This window comes from Jatropha curcas, chromosome 6 (genome assembly GCF_041381405.1).
Source record: "Jatropha curcas cultivar XTBG-Jc1 chromosome 6, XTBG_Jcur_1.0, whole genome shotgun sequence".
Taxonomy (NCBI): domain Eukaryota; kingdom Viridiplantae; phylum Streptophyta; class Magnoliopsida; order Malpighiales; family Euphorbiaceae; genus Jatropha; species Jatropha curcas.
Genome location: NC_143156.1, coordinates 6,084,636 through 6,107,121, shown reverse-complemented (window position 1 = coordinate 6,107,121; position 22,486 = coordinate 6,084,636). Strand labels below are relative to the sequence as shown.

At 32.0% G+C, this 22,486-nt stretch overlaps 5 protein-coding genes across 6 annotated transcripts; all 5 read left to right on the top strand.

The window, feature by feature from the left end:
* The first annotated feature begins 1,799 nt into the window (after positions 1–1,799).
* On the top strand, positions 1,800–5,032 carry EGY3 (ethylene-dependent gravitropism-deficient and yellow-green-like 3). Of its 2 annotated transcripts, XM_089723547.1 has the most exons (6): positions 1,804–2,653; positions 2,928–3,125; positions 3,385–3,609; positions 3,774–4,012; positions 4,312–4,466; positions 4,591–5,032. In XM_089723547.1, exons 1-6 carry the CDS (start codon positions 2,006–2,008, stop codon positions 4,944–4,946), a joined length of 1,821 nt encoding a protein of 606 aa, XP_089579673.1. In that variant the 5' UTR covers positions 1,804–2,005; the 3' UTR covers positions 4,947–5,032. The 2 variants fall into 2 exon arrangements, with proteins under 2 accessions (XP_089579674.1, XP_089579673.1); XM_089723548.1 differs by lacking the exon at positions 3,385–3,609 and having other exon boundaries at positions 1,800–2,653.
* Positions 5,033–5,700: 668 nt separating this feature from the next.
* Positions 5,701–7,609, top strand: LOC105650822 (F-box protein SKIP22). Its single transcript, XM_089723553.1, has one exon. The coding sequence runs from the start codon at positions 5,796–5,798 to the stop codon at positions 7,437–7,439; it is 1,644 nt and encodes a 547-aa protein (XP_089579679.1). The 5' UTR covers positions 5,701–5,795; the 3' UTR covers positions 7,440–7,609.
* Positions 7,610–10,942: 3,333 nt separating this feature from the next.
* Positions 10,943–12,400, top strand: LOC149495414 (putative F-box protein At1g23770). The gene has a single exon (XM_089722304.1). It carries the CDS (start codon positions 11,183–11,185, stop codon positions 12,209–12,211), a length of 1,029 nt encoding a protein of 342 aa, XP_089578430.1. The 5' UTR covers positions 10,943–11,182; the 3' UTR covers positions 12,212–12,400.
* A 1,998-nt stretch (positions 12,401–14,398) lies between these two features.
* On the top strand, positions 14,399–17,759 carry LOC105650825 (ATP phosphoribosyltransferase regulatory subunit). Its single transcript, XM_012237789.4, has 3 exons — positions 14,399–14,963; positions 15,036–15,101; positions 17,291–17,759. The coding sequence occupies exons 1-3, from the start codon at positions 14,562–14,564 to the stop codon at positions 17,444–17,446; spliced, it is 624 nt and encodes a 207-aa protein (XP_012093179.1). The 5' UTR covers positions 14,399–14,561; the 3' UTR covers positions 17,447–17,759.
* Positions 17,760–18,722: 963 nt separating this feature from the next.
* On the top strand, positions 18,723–20,992 carry TUA2 (tubulin alpha-2 chain). The gene is made up of 4 exons (XM_089722522.1): positions 18,723–18,955; positions 19,361–19,595; positions 19,692–20,062; positions 20,182–20,992. Exons 1-4 carry the CDS (start codon positions 18,863–18,865, stop codon positions 20,833–20,835), a joined length of 1,353 nt encoding a protein of 450 aa, XP_089578648.1. The 5' UTR covers positions 18,723–18,862; the 3' UTR covers positions 20,836–20,992.
* The last annotated feature ends 1,494 nt before the right edge of the window (positions 20,993–22,486 follow it).

Here is a 22,486-nt window from a genome sequence, read left to right as displayed (position 1 = left end):
TTTAGTTTTTAAACTAGTTGTACTAACTACTAAGTATAATTAGTTACTTTCGATAATAAATATATTTAGTATTTGGAATTTTAATTTATTGACGAATTGCCAATAGATATATATATATTTTAATGGAAAAATATATTATGAAAATTGGCAACAATTACTGATTAGCAACGAATGAATAACTATTTAGTAAAAAAAATATTAATTAATAATTTATTGCTAAATATTTTATCGATCAAACTTATTTCAACAAAATGTTTTGTCAGTAATATATATATATATATATATATATATATATATATTTTTTTTTTTTTGTAAAAAGTTCAGTCATGTATTGTTAGATATATATTTTGACATTTTAGTCACGGAATTATTTTAATAAAATATTCAAACTCATTTTTAATCAATACGTGGATAATTAAAAAAATAATAATAATTGTGACCTATATGTTGTTGGCACACACATTTTTTTTTTCTTTTCCAAAAATTGTGTGCTAACAAATAGGTGACAAAAATATACTATAATAGTTTATTTTGTCCACAAAAATCCCCTCCCATCATATAGACTCATACTCTTTAGATATGAGTATGATTCTACAATTCCCGGTTTTAGTTTCATAACCGCCAATTCTAATAATAAAAAAGGTGAAATTAAATCACTTTTATGCAGTTTCTTAAATGATTTTGGAGCCATCATTTTCGGTTTTGTTGCGGTTTAGAATCAAAATTTGAAAATGAATTTCAAGCTTTTTAAATTTTTCTTTTTAGATTTATAGGTTCGATAATAAATATTATTATTAAAAACACTAAATCAATTTAATAAAAAATTTTAAAATTTGTTTAAAAATTATAATAAAACAAAAAAAAAAAGTTGAGAATTTATTTAAAAATGTGTTTTTTACAGTTTCAAACCGAAACTGCTAATTTTACTATATGTTTGGAAATGGAAGGAAATAAAATAAGGAAAGATAATAAGAATAAATTGTTATTGTTCATTTTTCCTTTTTTATTTTCCACCCCATGGTTGGTTTGGAAGGAAATACAAAGGGAATGAATTTTTACTCAACTTCCATCACTTTCTCTCCAATTTGGAGAGATTGAAAATTTGTGGGTTCCAAAGAAAAATATTAAAAATTTTCCTTCCTCCCAAATTTTCTCCTTATTTCAAACAAGGGAAAGTGAAATTCTCAATGCATTTCCTTCTTATATTTTATTTCCTCCCATAAAATTCATCATCCCAAATATCGTGTTAAATTAAAATTACCAATTTTATACTAAAAAATAAAGAATCGAAATCGAATCTTCAATATATAATTTCAATTGCGATTTAAAATAAAAAATCTTAACCGCAATTTAGTATTTAATTGGTTTGATTTCTATCGATTTCAATTTGAAATCAAACTATGGTCATCCCTCTTGCCTAATACACCCCACCATAATTTAAAATCTCTTCTATCATTTGATTTGAAGATCAAATTAATATTTTGTTTATCATTATTATGATAAATAATAGGTAGGGGTCTTATTTTGTCTCTTACTGGTCAAAGTCCATTTCTTTCCAGATGGACCAATCAAAATTTGGAAATAAATTTTAGAAATGTATATTTAAATATCAATCATCAAAATTTTAATTCAAATTGAGAATTTGCTCAAACAATATATTACCTTAATATAATTATTTCATTTTATGAAATCTCAGAAAAGTTTATGATCTCATCTATATGCTCATCACCTACTAAATTTCCTTAAGCTAAAACAGAACTTTTTTTTTTTTTTTTTTTTATCCAAACAAGAAAATCCATCACCAAAATCCATCACTTTCAAATCGAACTTCACAGTCTCATTGAACCACAAAAAATTATCATTAGGTTTTTCCATATTTACTTGTGGGATCATTAAACACTTCTCCAACATTCTAGACTTGTCTGTCTATTCAAAGACTAGTCTGATCCCTCTTTTAAATCATTTACCATGAATCTCCAAGCTTCATTCTTCGAGAACTTCTCCAATGGCAACTACTCTTTTCACTACCTCACATTCTTCTTTATCCCTCAAAAACCAGAACCAAACCCACCCCTGTATCAAGAATTCTCTTTTCCAATACAAATCAAGAAAATCCCTAAAATTTACTTTAAAAAATGAGCAAGAAAGTGGAGCAAGAAAACCCCCATTTGAATTATCTTGTCAAAAACACTCACTTGGGCAGAAAACCCAGTTGTCATTTTCAATTGTGAGTAAAGAAAATTTGTCAGAGCCAATTAAATTCTCTGTTAAAGATGAGCAAGAAAGGGAACAAGCTTCATCTTCCATGGCTGTAGTTACTGACGACAAGACTGAAAATGAAAGAAAGGAGAGTGAGCAAGAAAGTCAAATGAGCGAAGAAAGAATTTCAGAGGAGGAAAAAGAGAAACAGCAAGAAAAGGATTGGAAGACAGACGAGGAATTCAAGAAATTTATGGGAAACCCTTCAATTGAGGCTGCAATTAAGCTGGAGAAGAAGAGGGCTGATAGGAAGCTAAAGGAACTTGATAGAGAAAGTAGTGATAATAATCCACTCGTGGGTTTTTTTAATAGGTTAGCTCGTGATAGTTTGACTCGAGAGAAAGAAAGGTTGGAGATGGCTGAGGAGACCTTTAAGGCCCTTGATCTTAATAAGGTAATTAATTTAATAATGATATTTCTCGATAATAAGATATGATTATCCTTTTTTTTTTTTATTAAACTATCATTTTTCCTGTCATATTGAACTATCAAATTTTTAATACTGAGGTGTTCGGCCTGCAATCATTATTAATTAATATGGACTATTGCACCTTATAAATTTAAATTGACTCAAAAGGTCTCTATCTAATCCCATTCATTTATAAAAATGCTTCTGTTAAATGTGTGAAAAATCAGCTAATGCATATTTTATTGTTTTGATATGGCAGTTAAGGAGCTGTTTTGGGTTTGATACATTCTTTGCAACTGATGTCAGAAGATTTGGAGATGGGGGTATTTTTATTGGGAATTTAAGAAGACCAATTGAAGAGGTCATTCCTAAACTAGAGAAAAAACTATCTGAAGCAGCAGGGAGGGATGTTGTGGTTTGGTTTATGGAGGAAAAGAATGATGATATCACAAAACAGGTACTAAAAGACTAGTCAATTTTTTTGTATATGCTTTTCTTTTCTTTTTGTTTGTTTGTTAGGCTCTTACTGGGATTCAAAGTTCAAAATCACCACCTTACAGCCCTAAATTAAGGCAACTCCAGTCCATAGTAGCACTGATACTCTGAGCCAAACTAAAGAGGCTATTAGCAAAACATTTAAAGGAAGAACACACCACATTACTAGCTTTTTGTTTTTTCTTTTGTTTATTTCTTATGATTCTTGTTCTTTAATTAAGGCCTGTGTAGTGCAACCCAAGATAGAAATGGATCTTCAGTTTGAGTCAACCAAGCTGAGTACACCCTGGGGTTATATCAGTGCCATAACTCTATGCGTTACAACTTTTGGAACCATAGCTCTTATGAGTGGCTTCTTCCTTAAACCGGATGCAACTTTCGATGACTATATAGCCAATGTTATTCCTCTTTTCGGTGGTTTCCTCTCCATTTTGGGAGTTTCTGAGGTACACTTTCATTTAATTGTCCTGCAAACTTCATGATACACTTTTTGGTCTCACTACAATTGTATTTTTCATTTGTTAGATTTTTTGTTTTTTTTAAAGTATTTTCTATAAAACCTAGCTACATTTGTTATGTATAGTCAATTGAATTCTTTTCTGTTTTGCAGATAGCAACAAGGGTCACCGCAGCTCGTTATGGTGTTAAACTCAGCCCATCTTTTCTTGTTCCATCAAATTGGACAGGATGCTTAGGAGTCATGAACAACTATGAATCTTTGCTTCCAAACAAGAAGGCTCTTTTTGATATTCCTGTCGCACGCACAGCTAGTGCATATTTGACATCACTAGTGCTGGCAATTGCTGCTTTTATAGCTGATGGTAGCTTCAATGGTGGTGACAATGCATTGTAAGCTTTCTAAATTTTCCCTCATTTTTCTTTCCTGTGAGATTAAAAGTTAGTTCTAAGATTATATGGAAAGGCTTAGAAATTGTCAGCAACTATTATCCTTCTGAAATGTAAAAACAGATAGTATTGTCAACAGCTACTGTACTTTCACATCACTTTTGCTAGGTGAACTTGGAGAAAGAAAATGCCAAGCTCCCCATCAAAACTAGGAATTTTGTGAATGCATTCATGCATTCTAGCATAACCTCCCATCTTATTATTTTGATTAGTTTAATTTAATGCTTGCTATTTTCTTGCAGGTACATAAGGCCGCAATTCTTCTACAATAATCCTTTACTTTCTTTCATCCAATATGTTATTGGACCCTATACAGATGACCTTGGCAATGTATTGCCTTATGCCGTAGAGGGTGTAGGAGTTCCAGTTGATCCTCTTGCTTTTGCTGGACTTTTGGGTGAGTCTCATAGTCTTTTGGTTCTCTGTTGTGTATGCAATTCTTTCTGATTAGCTTTGGCTTAATTAGTGGTACTTGAATCGTCTTTAGAGCTGTAAAATCCTGACATTCTATGCATATGCAGGAATGGTAGTAACTTCTTTGAACTTGTTGCCCTGTGGAAGACTCGAAGGAGGCCGCATAGCGCAGGCTATGTTTGGAAGAAGTACAGCTGCTCTACTCTCTTTTGCAACATCTCTTTTGCTTGGTATCGGAGGTCTAAGCGGAAGTGTGCTGTGTTTAGCTTGGGGATTATTTGCAACCTTCTTCCGGGGCGGAGAGGAGCTCCCTGCAAAAGATGAGATTACACCTATAGGAAATGATAGATATGCTTGGGGCATTGTTCTTGGTCTCATTTGTTTCCTCACTCTTTTCCCAAATGGAGGAGGAACATTCTCCAGCCCATTTTTAAGTGATCCATTTTTTAGGGGTGATCTTTAGAAGGTTATTTGAGTATATATTTTTAAACAATATAGCGTTTCTTATATTGTATATGCTTCATTGGTAATTGTATATATATTTAGTTATATTTTCCCGCTTTGGTAATTCTAAAAATATTTGATTAATTGAAATAAAAAAATTAAAATGTAAATAATATCTTTTTATTCATGAACTGAAAACTTTATGAATAAACATGGTTACTTCTATAATTAACCAACAATAAGTTAATAATAATAATAATTAGCCTAATAAAATTTTTGTATATATATATTTTTATGTTTTATATTTTTTTATAAATAGACAAAAGATGAAGAAACTATAGATATTTTCATATAAATTTAGTTTATAATTATTTGGCTATAAAAATTATAATTATATAGGCTTTTAACTGCCAAAGAAAAAAATTTAATTCTAAAACTTAATATTTTATATAATTTGTTATTTCCCAATGAAAATCGGACATGAAGAATTGCAAGCAAAAGAGGAAAAGTTGGAGTTTAAAATTAATAAAAAAATTTTCATCCAACCTATGATTAGTGAACCGTGCAATTGGCCATATTCTATAACTGCAAGAGTTGGATCCACATGGCAGCTACACAATTAAACAGCTAAAAGTAATAAGGCTAAATATGTCAAATCATATAGTAGGGAGGGCAGAATTGGTAAAGAAACCAAAATCACTGTTCCCGTGAACAGTGACTTCTGGTTTCATTTTAGTGGGTATATATAATTTGTTTTGGCCAACGCACCTTATTGTTTTTGACGAAACCGTAGTTGACAAAATCCATTCTTCAGAAACGCCATTTTCACTTTCCTTTTCGTTTCCCCTTCAATCTAATTTCCACCGCCATGAAACTCAGGCTTAGGTCTCTGCAATCGAAAGAAACTGTTAAATTAGAAGTACCAAACGAGTGTACTTTGCAGCAACTCAGAGAAACCCTTTCTCTTGCTCTCTCTTTCCCTTGTTCTTCTTCGTTTCATTTCTCTCTCAACAGAAAAGACGAGCTTGTGTCATCGTCTCTACAGGATTCTCTGATATCTCTCGGTATCACCGCCGGTGACCTTATATACTTCTCTCTAAGCCCAGATGAGTTTCTTCCATCTCATCAGACGCTAGGTCAAGGACAGGCTCAAGCTCAAAATCAACAAGGTAATCTTCAAGAATCCGATGCTTCAGATTTGACTGGAAAACAAGAAACCCTAATTCAAGCTGTTAATGTTAATTTTCATGAACCCATATCAAAAGAATGTGAAACTCCAAATCAAGAACCTGAGGTTCTTGGCCTGAATTGCCCAAATGAAGAAACTCCAAATCAAAGCATCCCCGTAAAAGATGCCAAATCTGTGGGAGGAGCTACTACCTCAGAAACAGAAAATTTAATTCAGGATTTGTCCATGCAACAACAATCTAATTTTGGTGGTGAAGCTTCAAATACCTATATAGAAGAAACCATGGAAAGCCCAGATGGTATGGATATTGATACCGAGTCTTCAAATGCGAATGGTAAGAGGATATTTGAGCCATATTTCTTGAAGAGCGTATTGAGGGAAGAATTGGGTGAAAATGTTACTGACAATAAGCTTTTGTTTGTAGCAATTCATGCTATTTTCTTAGAATTTGGTTTTGTTGGGATTGATTCAGTATCTGGATTGCGAGTTGATCTCTTTCATTTTCTGGAAGAGCAGTCCTCCATGTCTTTCACTACCTCAGTTAACTACACTGTTCCTGAACTCCTGGCTAATGATAATGTCACAGAATCAGTTGTCCTGAGTTTCCAAACATTAGGGGGTTTTGTCAATGTCTATGGCTCTTTGACCCAGGGTCAGTCTTTGGTGCATAAATTGTGTTTAAACAAATATAGATTCGTCCCAAGCATTAGTTTGATTTGGGTGAATTCACTCAAGAGTGATAATGTTAATGAGAGTTATGATTCGTTTATCATGTCTAACCCTGAAACTGAAATTTTTAATCTCTGGAAACTTGTGAGGGATGAGCTTGCTTATCCGCTGTTGATTGATCTTTGTGAAAAGACTGGTTTGGATCTTCCTCCTTGCTTGATGCGTTTGCCGGCAGACTTAAAGCTCAAGATTTTAGAATCACTTCCTGGTGTTGGTATTGCAAGAATGGCATGTATGTGTAAAGAGATGAGCTATTTGTCTTCAAATAATGATTTATGGAAGCAAAAATATGCTGAGGAATTTGGAACTAAGCCAGAGATGCAAGGACTGATTAATTGGAAAGCAAAGTTTGTTTCATCTTGGGAGCGCAGGAGGAGGCGCAAGAGGTCATTTCGGCCTAAAGCCTTGCCCTTCCAGGTCATAAGACATGATCCTAATCCACTTATCATTCCTCTTGCAATGATAGGTGGTGATTATGATCGGCTTCCTAGCTTTGGTGTTCCATCTCCTCTGACACTTCCAGGTCAAGCTCGAGCATTTCCAGTTCGGCGAAACTTTTCACCGAATTGTAATCTTGGAGGATTTGATGTATAGTGAGGTTGATCAAGGTTTTCTTCATCATGGTCATACATGTTCAATGTTAATAACTTAGTGCTGGATCTACTAGTATGAAGGCTCCTATGAGAGTCCTTTCGTAAGTAATAATTTTGTAAACATATTCATATGTTGTTACATATATAATATATGCTTGAGACTTACATAAATTGATAATACTTTTGATAGATATGAGGAATTTTTTTACGCACATTTTGTTGAATTGACAAATCAAATGAGTAATTTCTAGACTTCTTGTCTAGTTATATTCATTTTCTGAGCAAGTAATTCTGGAATTTGTTAAGCTTCTGCTTTGTTCGATCCTTAATATTTTAGCAACTATGCAAAATTTGGATTTTGCAGTACAACAAAAATTTAGTAAAATTCCATGGATTTGATTTGATTAAGCAATGGTAATATATGAAAAGAACTTTGTTGTTCTTGTGTTATATGTCATATCATTTGTGATATAGCTAAAGCATTTTGTTTCCTTCTTCTGTGATTGTATGTATTATGAAGCAGGCACTGGAGCCTGTATTTTAATATATGTACTCTGTGTGTGTGAAATTAAGAAAATACTTGCCTTGACTATGTATTCATCTATATTTATATATATTATGTTTATATATATTATGTATTCATCTAAACTAGGACTCTAAATTTGCTGACTGAAATTGGGTTTTGTTGAGCCTCAACTCAACTTTTTAAAGATATTCTCGCATTTTTTTGAGCTGAGCATGGAGCAAGGTACGAATGATATTAAAGTTCTAAGATTCATGCTGCCGTATGATTCATGCTGCTGAGCATGGAGCAAGGTACGAATGATATTAAAGTTCTATGATTCATGCTGCCGTATGATTCATGCTGCTGAGCATGGAGCAAGGTACCGAATGATATTAAAGTTCTATGATTCATGCTGCCGTATGATTCATGCTGCCGTGTGGTCTGGTTGATCTTTTCATTTTCGTCTGATTGGTCTTTTCACTTAAGTAAGGAATGAGAGATCTTGACAATAATTGTTTTTATCAATTTAGTGAATCTAGAGGAGGGTTATTTATATTGTATTTGTTTGTAGTTTATTTCGGTCCATCAGGCCCTCCATTGAATTAAAAAAAAAAAAAAAAAAGTACTATCCATGTATTCTATGCTAATGTGGCTTGAGGTTAAAATATTAGTTTGCTGAAACTTTTTTTTTTTTTTTTCATTTCAATAAAGATAATTTTTTTTTTATGTCATTGTTATTGATGGACATTGATAGTTCCTTCTTTTAATAAGGACCGAAATTAGAGTTATGGGTTGTAAAAATTTGTTTTGTATAATATTACGACGAATAAAATTGCATTAACCTTCTCTCTTTGGAAGATAAGGCCTTATACAGAGGATAATACATGACGGTTAGACGAGGGAGAAAGCCTTTCTTTGAGTCCTCCCATCATGTTGCACAGGGATGATTGCAATTCGATTTTAAATCGAAATCAAATTAAAATCAAATTGATTAAAATCTATATTAAATCATGGTCATTGGTTTTGGTTCTGAAATTGTAATCGAAATTGTGAATTTAAGGTTCTTATTTCGGTTCTGGTTCTTTATTTTTTATATTTTAATTTTTTATTTATGCCATTAGACAAATTTTCTATGTGTTGAAACTGAAAAAATTTGTTAATTTAATAGTCAAAATATAAAAATTAGTTGAAAATGAAAATATTAAAATTTTAGAATTACTAATAAATATTATATGAGAATAGATGTAGATGTGAGTAAAAGTTTTAAAATCTCCACATAGACATTATTACATTTCAAAATAAATACTTGTTATTATTAAATTTAGTTTTTAATATTTTAAAAATATTTGAAGTGGTTTATTAAAATAAAAAAAAATAAAAAACTAAAAAAATATTGAATAAATTGAGCATTTATTTTTGGTTTTTTATTTTCTAGTATACGCCAAAGATGTACTCCATCTCTTAGACGAGAGACTAATGATTCAAGTTGAAGAGTGATTTTGCTGAAAGCCATGCCAAAAATGTCTACTGTTCTTGATTTGTGCTTCATATAAATGTCTACTATTCTTTTGTTAAAAAATCAGAGGACCAAATTGCTCATAGTTTAGCACTTGCTACTAGTTTCGTGTCTGGTTTAGGAAAGTGGTTTGTTAATCCTCGTCTTTTATTCACGATGTATTGCTTATTAATGCTAATAATAATTAAATAATTTTTTCTTTAAAAAAAAAAAAGATGTAGACGAAATATAAAATATATATATTTGTAGTATATATAAATGTGGGAATAAGAGAGAAATAATGAGATTATCTATAATGCCATTGTTGAAATTTTAAATGTTTTAAAATAATCTTATTAATAACCAATTAAATTTTGTTTTAAATATTATGCTTAATAGATAATTAATGTTACGTTAATACCCTTAATAAAATTTAAAATGTTCTAAAATAACCTTATTAATATCCAATTAAATTTTATTTTAAATATTATGCTTAATAAATAATTAGTTTGAATTATATACCAATTCAATTTTATTTTAAATAATATGTTTAATAGATAATTAACGTTAACTATATATTAATAAATATATTATATTTTAATTATTTTAATGTTATATAGTAAGGGTATACATGAAATTAAATATTTTTTATTTACTATATATGTTTTAAATTTATACAATTTAAGATTTAAATTAAATGCTAGAGCTCATTACATATTACATATTTTATGTATTTATTATATATCTTATTTTGCTCTATTTAATTTAATAGATAATAAAATAAATTTATAATTTATTTATCTATATTATATATAAAAATGGAAATAAGAAAGGAATAATGAAATTTTCTATATCATTTTTGTAAAATTTAAGATACTTTAAATATATATAATATCTCTATAATTTGATTGAATATTTCTTTATAGATAAATATATATAGATAATTAAATATTTAAAATTTTAAAATTTTACTATTATTATGTTATTATGTCTAATTACGTTTTATTTCATTATATTATTAATAAAAAAAACTTTCATCCAACCTCTGATCAGTGAACCGTGAAATTGGTCATATTCTATAACTGTAAGAGTTGGATCCACATGGCAGCTACACAATTAAACAGCTAAAAGCAATGAGGCTAAATATGTCAAATGATATAGTAGGGAACGGCAGAGTTGGTAAAGAAACCAAAATCACTGTTCCCGTGAACAGTGATTTCTGGTTCCATTTTAGGATGTATATATAATTTTTTTTTGCCAACACGCCTTCTTGTTTTTGACGGAACCGTAGTTGACAAAATCCATTCGTCACCGACACCATTTTCACTTTCTTTGTCGTTTCTTTCCACCGCCGTGAAACTCGGACTTAGGTCTCTGCAATCGAAAGAAATTGTTAAATTAGAAGTACCGAACGAGTGTACTTTGCAGCAAATCAGAGAAACCCTTTCTCTTGCGCTCTCTTTTCCTGGTTCTTCTTCGCTTCTTTTCTCTCTCAACAGAAAAGACGAGCTTGTGTCATCATCTCTACAGGATTCTCTGATCTCTGTCTGTATCACCCCCGGTGACCTTATATACTTCTCTCTAAGCCCAGATGAATTTCCTCCATCTCATCAAACGCTAGGTCAAGGAAAGCTCAAAATCAACAAGGTAATCTTCAAGAATCCGATGCTTCAGATTTGACTGGAAAACAAGAAACCCTAATTCAGGCTGTTAATGTTAATTTTCATGAACCCGTATCAAAAGGATGAGAAACTCCAAATCAAAAATGCCCGTAAAAGATGCTGAATCTGTGAGAGGAGCTACTACCTCAGAAACAGAAAATTTAATTCAGGATTTGTCCGTGCAACAACAATCTAATTTAGGTGGTGACGCTTCAAATACTCATATAGAAGAAACCATGGAAAGCCCAGATGGTATAGATATTGATACCGAGTCTTCAAATGCGAATGGTAAGAGGATATTTGAGCCATATTTCTTGCAGAGCGTATTGAGGGAAGAATTGGGTGAAATTGTTACTGACAATAAGCTTTTGTTTGTAGCAATTCATGCTATTTTCGTAGAATTTGGTTTTGTTGGGATTGATTCAGTATCTGGATTGCGAGTTGATCTCTTTCGTTTTTTGGAAGAGCAGTCCTCCATGTCTTTCACTACTTCAGTTAACTACACTGTTCCTGAACTCCTGGCTAATGATAATGTGACTGAATCAGTTGTCCTGAATTTCCAAACATTAGGGGGTTTTGTCATTGTCTATGGCTCGTTGACCAAGGGTCAGTCTTTGGTGCATAAATTGCGTTTAAACAAATGTAGATTCGTCCCAAGTATTAGTTTGATTTGGGTGAATTCACTCAAGAGTGATAATGTTAATGAGAGTTATGATTCGTTTATCATGTCTAATCCTGAAACTGAAATTTTTAATATCTGGAAACTTGTGAGGGATGAGCTTGCTTATCCGCTGTTGATTGATCTTTGTGAAAAGGCTGTTTTGGATCTTCCCCCTTGCTTGATGCGTTTGCCGGCAGACTTAAAGCTCAAGATTTTAGAATCACTTCCTGGTGTTGGTATTGCAAGAATGGCATGTATGTGTAAAGAGATGAGCTATTTGTCTTCAAATAATGATTTATGGAAGCAAAAATATGCTGAGGAATTTGGAACTGAGCCAGAGATGCAAGGACTGGTTAATTGGAAAGAAAAGTTTGTTTCATCTTGGGTGCGCAGGAGGAGGCGCAAGAGGTTATTTCGGCCTAGAGGCTTGCCCTTCAGACATTATTATTAAATTTAATTTTTAATATTTTAAAAATATTTGAAGTGGTTTATTAAAATACAAAAAAATAAAAAACGAAAAAAATGTTGAACAAATTCAGCATTTATTTTTCGTTTTTTATTTTCTAGTGTACGCTAAAGATGTATTCCATCTCTTAGACAAGAGACTAATGATTCAAGTTGAAGAGTGATTTTGCTAAAAGCCATGCCAAAAATGTGTACTATTCTTGATTTGTGCTTTATATAAATGTCTACTATTCTTTTGTGAAAAAAAATGAGAGAACCAAGTTGCCCATAGTTTAGCACTTGCTATTGGTTCTATGTCTGATTTAGGAGAGTGGTATGTTAATCCTCTGTCTTTTATTCATGATGTACTATTTATTGCTGCTGATAATAATTAAGTGGTTCTTCCATTAAAAAAAAAAAAGGAGATGTAGATGGAGTATAAAATAAATATATCTATTATATATATAAAAGTGAGAATGAGGGAAATAATGGGATTACTTATAATGTCTTTATTAAAATTTTAAATGTTCTAAAATAACTTTATTAATAATGAATTAAATTTTATTTTAAATATTATGCTTAATAGATAATTGACGTTATGTTAACGCCCTTAATAAAATTTAAAATATTATAAAATAACATTATTAATGTACAATTAAATTTATTTTGAATATTATGCTTAATAGATAATTAACATTAATTATATACCAATTCAATTTTATTTTAAATGTTATGCTTAATAGATGGTTAGCTATATATTAATAAATATATTAGATTTTAATTATTTTAATGTTATATAATAAAGCTATATATGAAAATTAAATATTTTTTATTTACCAATATGTTTTTAATTTATACAATTTAATATTTAAATTAAATGTTAAAGCGAAATACATATTACATATTTCCTGCATTTATTATATATATTATTTTGCTCTATTTAACTTAATAAATAATAAAATAAGTTTATAATCTATCTATCTATACTATATATAAAAGTGGAAATGAGAAAGGAATAATGAAATTTTCTATATTATCCTTGTAAAATTTAAGATACTCTAAAATAACTTGACATAGCTAATTAAAAAATTTTAACCTGAAAATATATATAATATCTCTATAATTTGGTTGAATATTTTTTTAATAGATAATATCTATAGATAATTAAACATTTAAAATTTTAGTACCATTATCTTATTATGTCCAAGTATATTTTATTTCATTATATTATTAATAATAATTAAATAGTTTTAGTAATTTATTATTTATTATTTTATTTTTATTTACTATTATTGTAATTTGTCTTCAATATTATTATTTTAAATGAATATATGTAAATAAGAGGCATTTGAAAATTTATATTTTTTCCGAATTTATTTTAAATAAATATATCTAGATAATTAAAATTTTGATTTAAAAATGGTATTGTTAAATTTCTTTAATTACAAATTGTGCTTTAATTTGGTTGGTTAAAAAAAAAAAGATAAAAAATTATTATTTTTAAACATCTCAAATTTGATTAATTATATAGATATTTTATTTAATTCAAATCCTACTCTTTCTATTAAGGAATATAATTTTAAATGATTTTGTAATTTTCATTGGCTAAAAAAATAAAAAATATTATTATTTATAGATATTTAATTTAGTTATTAGATTAGTTTCTTATTGTATTGTTAAAGTATATTTATTTACTAAAAGAGATTACAGTGAAATTTATTAATAAAGTATGTAAATTAATTATAAAACGTAAAATAAAAGCTATATAATGATTTTTTATAAATCAATTTGTTGCTTAAAAAAAATAAAAGCAAGTAGCGTGTAATAAAAACTATATAAATCAGTATGTTGAAGAAATATAAATAACATATTTCATATTTAAATTACCAATTTAAAGAAAAAAATATATCAAATTTTTTCAATAAAATATTACCGTGCAAAATATTTAATTAAAAAAAATACTTTACTATATATATAAAAATCACTATATTTACTGTAATTTAAATAATAATTTATATTTTAATTATTCAAATAAAAAATAAAACGTATAAAAAATAAATATATTACGAATACAGTGAATGTGTCGTGAAAAGAACTGGTAAATATAAATATAGAAATAGTAAATACAGGTAGATGATGCTGTGTTCTAATATTTTAAAAAAATTAATAAAAAAATCAATAAATATTGTTACTGATAATTGTTTAAACGTGAAAGTCCATCAGGACCCGTTTGCCGTCCGGAAAACTGTTCATTCTCAAGTTTCGTAATTTCAATTCCCAACTCCAATTTCATGTCTGGCATCCCCTGTTACAGATTCACCTGCAAAATCGTCTACAACACTTAGTTTCTCACAGTCATGTCATTTACGGTCACGGTGTCCACTTCCTCTCCGTCCTCTTTCTCTTCTCAGTGGTTCAATTCGGATCCCAAATTGACTATCCGATTTATCTCTCTTAAATCCACTCCTCTTCCTCGTCTTCTATTTCCTCTTGCTCCTCAAGCTTCTAAAAGGGTTTTCAATACAAACAATAATAATAATAATAACACTAATATAGTAGATGATCATGGAATTTGGAGTCGTTCCATTGACAATGAGTTTTTGAATAATTTAAATGAAGAAGATGAGGAAGAGGAGGAAGAAGAAGATAGAAGTTTGGATCTGTTGGTTAGATTCATTCAAAACCTTTTCAAGAAGGTATCTAAACAAGCCAGGAAGGCGGTGCGATCGGTCTTGCCTGTTTCTATCTCCACCAAACTGGTAATTTGTTTGTACTTTTGAATGTAATTTTTTATTTTTCTTTCTGGGTTTATTTTAATTTGTATCTTTTAGGTGACTTTTTCAGTGAATGGAGTCCTAGTGCTGGCATTTTTGTGGGTATTGAAGGCATTCCTTGAGGTAACATACCTGATTTTATTGTTTCTAAACTTATAATACTTGGCGTAATTTAGTCTATTCTTTTTTGTGTCAATTATCGTTGATTGCATGAGCTATAGTTAATATGGTTCTTAACAATTGATGCTGAAAATATTGATGGTCCCTTGTCAGATGTAATAGTATTCTACCATTCCGAGAAATCTTCATACTTGCAATTTTCAATGTATAATTTGGGAGTTGGGACAAGAAAACTGTAATCTTTCCCCTAGTCCCATCTGTGCCAACTCACAATTTTGTCTTCGGTCGGTATTAGGCTATTAGTTTGAGTTTTTGGTTTCTAGGCTACCTTAAATATGCATTGGAATATCAGAGGAATTCTATGGTAGATTGGAAGTGATGGGTGGGAATTGTACAGACAGAGGACAAGGCCGTTTGGAAAAGACTAGAAGTCATTTGCTCACCTGTCAAAAAGGCATACTAAGGAAAGTTATCCCAACTTTTGAACCCTCAATGCTGTTTTAAGATATTCTTCTCGCCCTGCCAGCTGATCTGCTTGTCAGTATAGAGGGAAAATCCATGTAAGCAATGAGGCAATCTGCATCACAAGAACATCATGAAATAGTAATAACATGTTCAGTGAGCCCCATGAGGTTGTTCTGTTGTCTCTGCAAACCTCAGACAATAGTTAATTGGTTGCATTTTTTACAGCTCTAATCGTTAGAATTCTACCATTTTTTATGCTACTATGGAGTGTATTCTCAATATAGTTTGGTGTGATAAGTTTTGGATTTGTGTATCTCAAATCAAGCCAAATGGGGCATATATGATTTTAAGAGCATCTAGTAATCTCTGTCATGGTGTTATTGTCCATGCATACCATTGTTTGAAGTGGCTCTTATTTTTGACATTAGATCTAATTACAGACTCCTTTTTGTGATTTTGGACACGATTAGCTGACATGCTGTGTATTTTTAGTCTGTTCAAGCTTGAAATAAGACCGGGATGAATTCCATGCTAAATTTCTATTTGCTGTGCTTAGCTTCATAACTTTGTCCTGGATTATTCTTGCTTTTGTGGATGCTGGCCTAAAATAGTTGAGTCATTATGGTTTTTTGTGATTGTGAGCATGTGAGAACTCATTATAAAGCTGTGAAGTGAAAGGATGGTCCTTCCTCCATTTTATTCTATTGCGTATCATTTACCAAACCCCATTGTTGGTGAGTTCTGTGTTAGTGAAGCTTCTTCTGTTTGGTTTGGCGAAGTTTTAACTGCACTGTTATCTAAGGATAAATGTGCTTGTGATTACAGTGGCATGTTTGATTCTTTGAGATTACCAAAGAATCTCACTGTGAAATTATCTTGTTTGTGAATGGAATGGACAAACCTCTGTTGCCTGGCCTTTTGAAAATATGACATCAAAGTGATTCATTATGAGGCACTATTGCAAAGAAGTTTCTTTTTCAGTGACAATGTCTTGGTGGTTACCTGTATTCAAATATATTTTGCTCTTGTGCAATCTTTTTCACGTGCAACCTAAAGTAGAAATGGTAACAAAATCTTGTTTGAAAGCTTGATTTTTTTGTATCAATCGACTGAATAGAGCTCGACTTCAACCTGCTTTTTCACCCTTCTTAAGCTTGAGCTGGAGCCAGTAGATTCAGCTGATGCTATCTCAAATTTTTGACTTGTTGAGAATCTGGGCTCTGGGTCCTAGGAGCAAATTAATCAAATCAAATTCAATTATATGTTTTAATATTAGTCTTATAATGAGTTGGGTTTACTTTTAACACAAAATGGCCTAAGCCATTTTGGTTGGTTCTCCCTTCACATTATATGCCCTTTTAGTTAGTTATATTTATCCGATGTGAGATTACCCACATACTCCAACATGACTCAATATGAAATATGCTTGTGTTTTGTCCTATTTGAAGGGTGAAGGACTCGAACTTTTTTAAATTACATTTTTATAATAAAATGCTGTCAATAATTGGCATTATGGTAGCTAAGACTTGCCAAGCTAGGGTCTAAGCTCATGTGGATGCATATATTTCATTACTCAAATGTGGCATGACGGAACCTTGATAAAGCACATAGTTATGGCTTTTAAGCTTGTTAAGCTTTAGTCTTTGATTGCTGCTGCTTCAACACCCCCCCCCCCCCCCTTTTTTTTTTTTTTTTATTTACTTGTTTGTTCTTTGTTTCAACTATAGGTGGTTTGCACCCTTGGAAGTGTAGTTTTCGTAAGCATCTTACTGATACGTGGAATATGGTCTGGGATAACCTACCTACAAGAAAGCCGTTATCTTAAGATGAATGAACTTGATGATGATCACCATGCATGGACTGGTGCACAACCTGCAGCTTGAATTTTTTTCATTTAGAGAAGGAAAGGTTTCGGGGATCGAATCCCAATCAAGAATAAGAACATAAGCCAATTTGGTACTATTGAAGCACTTGAAGGGAAAATAAGGTAAAGCTTTTGTTGTATGTAGAATAGCAAGGATACCCTTTATATATTATACAAGATCACATGCATGTATTAGTTAAATTTTGAATCTTTGCTGCTGGAAGAAAGCTACTTATAAATTTGGTAGCTTTTAAGAATAACACCATAATAACAATGTTGTATCATAAACATTCTTATGCTTAGAAGTGAGATGCAATCTTCTGTTTCGGAAAGGACTTGCTTCTGCAGAATACAATTTGTGCTTGGTTTGTCCCCAGTTTCAACTTGACTGATAATTGGGCTTTGGATTACTTGTAGAAATTGCACATGTTCCTTTTGGGATTAATTACAAAATTCCCCTTGAGGTTATACCGTTTGATAAACGAAAATATGAATAGTGAAACTATATTTTTCTTAAATTAACTTTTTTATGATTATAAATTATTAAAAAGTAATAAAGTTAATTACATTTTATTAATATTAAAAATAAATTATTTAAATATTATATAAAATTAAATATAAATTTCTTAAATTCATATTTTATATTATTTTTTATTTGAAATAATAAACTAGTAAAAACTAATACAAGGTATATTGTGATATATCAAGAACAACTTATGCCCTAGAAGTATTTAATATATTGGATATTCAAAATATTCGAGTTTGAATTTGATTAGGCTCGACTAAATAACTACTAAAAAACCGTTTCTTAAAAAAAAAAAAAAGGAGAAAAAAAGAGAATGAAATAAAACCGTTCCTTTGGCTCAACTTTCCATCAAGTAAAACAATAGAAATCATCCCAATTTGCAATCTTAGTCGGAATAAGGTATACACTATAGAGAGGACAAGGATAATATTAAACACAGAAAAGATTGGTAACTCAAAAGTCAAAACCAAGGAAGGGACTACAATACTCCCGTTCCCAAACAGCCTAATCCTATCCAATAATCGCCGTTTGTCTGTCCCAAGCTTCTCTTAGCTGGCCACAAGCGGCAAAATTTTAAAAGTTCAAAAATCAAAAATAGAGAAATAAAACCTAACCACAGTAAACTCCCAACCAATAAAACCATAACACATCATTAAATCAATCAACGTCTCTTTCTTCGTTACCCTACCTTAACCAAACCATAGTTAAATCCACCAAATATCCTAACCTCCTCTCATCGTCTCTCTAACCATAAATACCCCCAAAACAATACTTCATCTCCATCTATCACAAGGTTAAACCAGAAGGCGTCTTAATAAACGCCTTCGCTTCTTAGCGTTTCATATTCTCTTTCGTTCGTCTTCTTTTTCCTATTTCGATTAGTAGTTTTTGTGAATTCAATCAGCGAAAATGAGAGAGTGCATTTCAATCCACATTGGTCAGGCTGGTATTCAGGTTGGAAATGCCTGCTGGGAGCTTTACTGTCTTGAGCATGGCATTCAGGTCTGTTTCTCTATACCTGCGTGTCTCTTTATATATATGCTTAGATCTGTGATTTATTTTGAGTCGGATCTGTTTTTTTTCTTCAGATCGATATTAGTTTCTATAATGTATGAATTATCAATCGAAAATTTGATCAGATCTGTAATTCGTTTAACTTCGTTCCCTTTGTTTCTGCTTGGATCTGTGTTTTTTTAGCTATTTACAGTTTTTGTCCCTCAAATTTGCTTCCGTTTCTGTTCTATTAGGCTCTAATCTCTCTCATTTCAGATCTATCAGTTTCGTTTCTCATTTTGGTTTTATGTGCTGTTTGCGCTTCAGATCTGTTCTAAATTGTTAGATCTAGGGTTTGGTTATTAGGTTAAGTGATTAGTGATTTAAATTTCAAATTTTTGTTGTTCTCTTCAGCCTGATGGCCAGATGCCAAGTGACAAGACCGTCGGTGGAGGTGACGATGCCTTCAACACCTTTTTCAGTGAAACTGGTGCAGGGAAGCACGTGCCTCGCGCTGTCTTCGTAGATCTTGAACCAACTGTCATTGATGAAGTCAGGACCGGAACTTACCGCCAGCTCTTCCACCCTGAGCAGCTCATTAGCGGCAAGGAAGACGCTGCCAACAACTTTGCCCGTGGCCATTATACCAGTAATTATCTTCTCTTAATTAGTAGAATTCATATTTATTTGTTAGTTGCTTGTTATATAATTCTAATGGTTCTTTTTATTGTTTGGTTTGCTTCAGTTGGCAAGGAAATTGTTGATCTCTGCTTGGACCGTATCAGAAAGCTTGCAGACAACTGCACTGGTCTCCAGGGCTTCCTTGTGTTTAATGCTGTTGGTGGTGGTACTGGATCTGGTCTTGGATCCCTTCTCTTGGAGCGTTTGTCTGTTGATTATGGAAAGAAATCCAAGTTGGGTTTCACTGTCTATCCATCTCCTCAAGTCTCCACATCTGTTGTTGAGCCCTACAACAGTGTCCTTTCTACTCACTCCCTTCTGGAACACACTGATGTGGCTGTGCTTCTTGACAATGAGGCCATCTATGATATCTGCAGGCGCTCTCTTGACATTGAGAGACCCACTTACACAAATCTTAACAGGCTTGTCTCTCAGGTGAATGTTTCTCTCTTTCTGTTTGATTATTAGGCGCCTCCCATGTAACATTTAAGTTTGGATGTTGTAACCATTAGGTGCCTTTCATACTAACATGATTATTTTATGTGGTTTTTCAGGTGATTTCCTCATTGACTGCCTCTTTGAGGTTTGATGGTGCTTTGAATGTGGATGTGACTGAATTCCAAACCAACTTGGTCCCATACCCAAGAATTCACTTCATGCTTTCCTCCTATGCACCAGTCATTTCTGCAGAGAAAGCTTACCATGAGCAACTCTCAGTTGCTGAAATCACCAACAGTGCTTTTGAGCCTTCATCTATGATGGCCAAGTGTGACCCTCGCCATGGCAAGTACATGGCTTGTTGCCTCATGTACCGTGGTGATGTTGTGCCCAAGGATGTCAATGCTGCAGTTGCCACCATCAAGACCAAGCGCACAATTCAGTTTGTTGATTGGTGCCCAACTGGATTCAAGTGTGGTATCAACTACCAGCCACCCACTGTTGTTCCTGGTGGTGATCTTGCCAAGGTGCAAAGAGCTGTTTGCATGATCTCCAACTCAACCAGTGTTGCTGAGGTGTTCTCACGCATTGACCATAAGTTTGATCTGATGTATGCCAAGCGTGCTTTTGTCCACTGGTATGTGGGTGAGGGTATGGAGGAAGGTGAATTCTCTGAGGCTCGTGAGGATCTTGCTGCCCTTGAGAAGGATTATGAAGAGGTTGGGGCTGAATCAGCTGAGGGCGAGGAAGGTGATGACGATGAATATTAAGCAGTTTCTGGGAATCTATATATGCTTTTGTCAATGGCGTATGTTTTTACTTTTTTGGATTGTCTTGTTATGAACCATTCTCTTAATTGAAGCCATCTTGCTTCAAGAATATGCTTCAAACTATTCTAGTAATGAATGCTATTTACTGTTTAATAAACTATTCTGTCGGGATTGCGTTCTGACTACTTTTGTTAGTCTAATGCTGTCGTCGCGTTGGTTCTTTTAGATTCTTTTGATAGTTAAAATATGATGACGTTGGAGAAAACTCTGTTCTGAATTTTTTTGGGTATGTTTGTTTGGTTAGGTTTGAAGATGGAATTGCATTAAGGTTAGATATTTATTGGGGGAAATAGTTGCAATTTTATTCTTAAGAAATTAAATAAAATTTGATGGCAGCTGTAACAAATTAAATTTGTCAATTTTTGATAACTTTAAACAAAAGTTAGATATTTATTGGGCGAAAAAAATTATAATTTTATTTTGAAGAGATTAAATGAAATTTGATGATAGCTATAACAAATTAATTTTGTCAATTTTGATAACATCAAACATTTGATGATGCCTGGAAGATTACAAGTGGCGTTTCGTTGCATCATGCATGTGCAACTCACCAGAGGATAATTTACCCCCCACCTATTTTACCTCACTGCCACCTTTACCTCCTACGCAACCACATCTTCGTTAATAAGCCTCATTTCTATCGCCTCTTTTACTATCCCAGTTCTCAAGTGCCTGAGCTGGAACTTCTGTAAACCGTTTGTACCATTTTCTCCTTCAACATCATAGTTGGTTACTGAGGAGGGATATGATCACCGGTGATAATAGAATTGGCAAAATCATATTAGTTCTTCTCTTTATTGCTTTATGCCCTAATTATCAATTAGAAGGTTAGAAGGTTAAAGTTGATAACTTAAAGCCATTTATATGGTTATTTTGTAAATTAAGGATTTCGGTTTTGCTGGTACATGTTGCCATATTTAGTAGCAACTGACTTGTTAGACGAGATAAAAGGAAAGTTTGAAAAAGGGAGAAGCTTGGAGTAGAAGAGACATGGGCAGAAGAGAAAGGATAAAGCAAAAGTAGGGCAAGTGGAGTTAGGCAGAAGATTAATGAGGAGGGATGATTTTTATAAATTCTGACAATTAAACTCTGCACTTTGAATGTGTGAACTACAAAAGAAACCTCTCATAATAATGCTATGGCTAATTCTGTTTGTTTGTTTCTTTTTCTTTTTCAAAATCATATATAGATTGGACGGAAGTAGAGATCTTGATCCAATTTGAGGACTAGGGAATCCAGTAACTAGGGCGGCCCTTTTAAGGTTTAAATGGTAGAATCATTGTTTTGGAACCGGTGAAAATTGAAATTGGAATTGGCTAAAATCAGAACTAAGACTTGTGAATATGTGGTTTGGTTTGGTTATGATTCTCTCTTTTGGAACCGGCGGTTTTGAAGTTTTGCTTCATTATACGTTTCTAACAGTTATATTTAAAAAAAAAAAAGCTAGAAAACCCTAAATTAATCTTCACAGTTATACAGCGGTTAGTTTCTAAGGGTATTTTTAATAAAAAATTTTGAATTTACTATAAATATCAAAATTTTTTCTCTGCTCTCTAATCTTTTTAATCTCTCCAATTTACTATTATTTTCT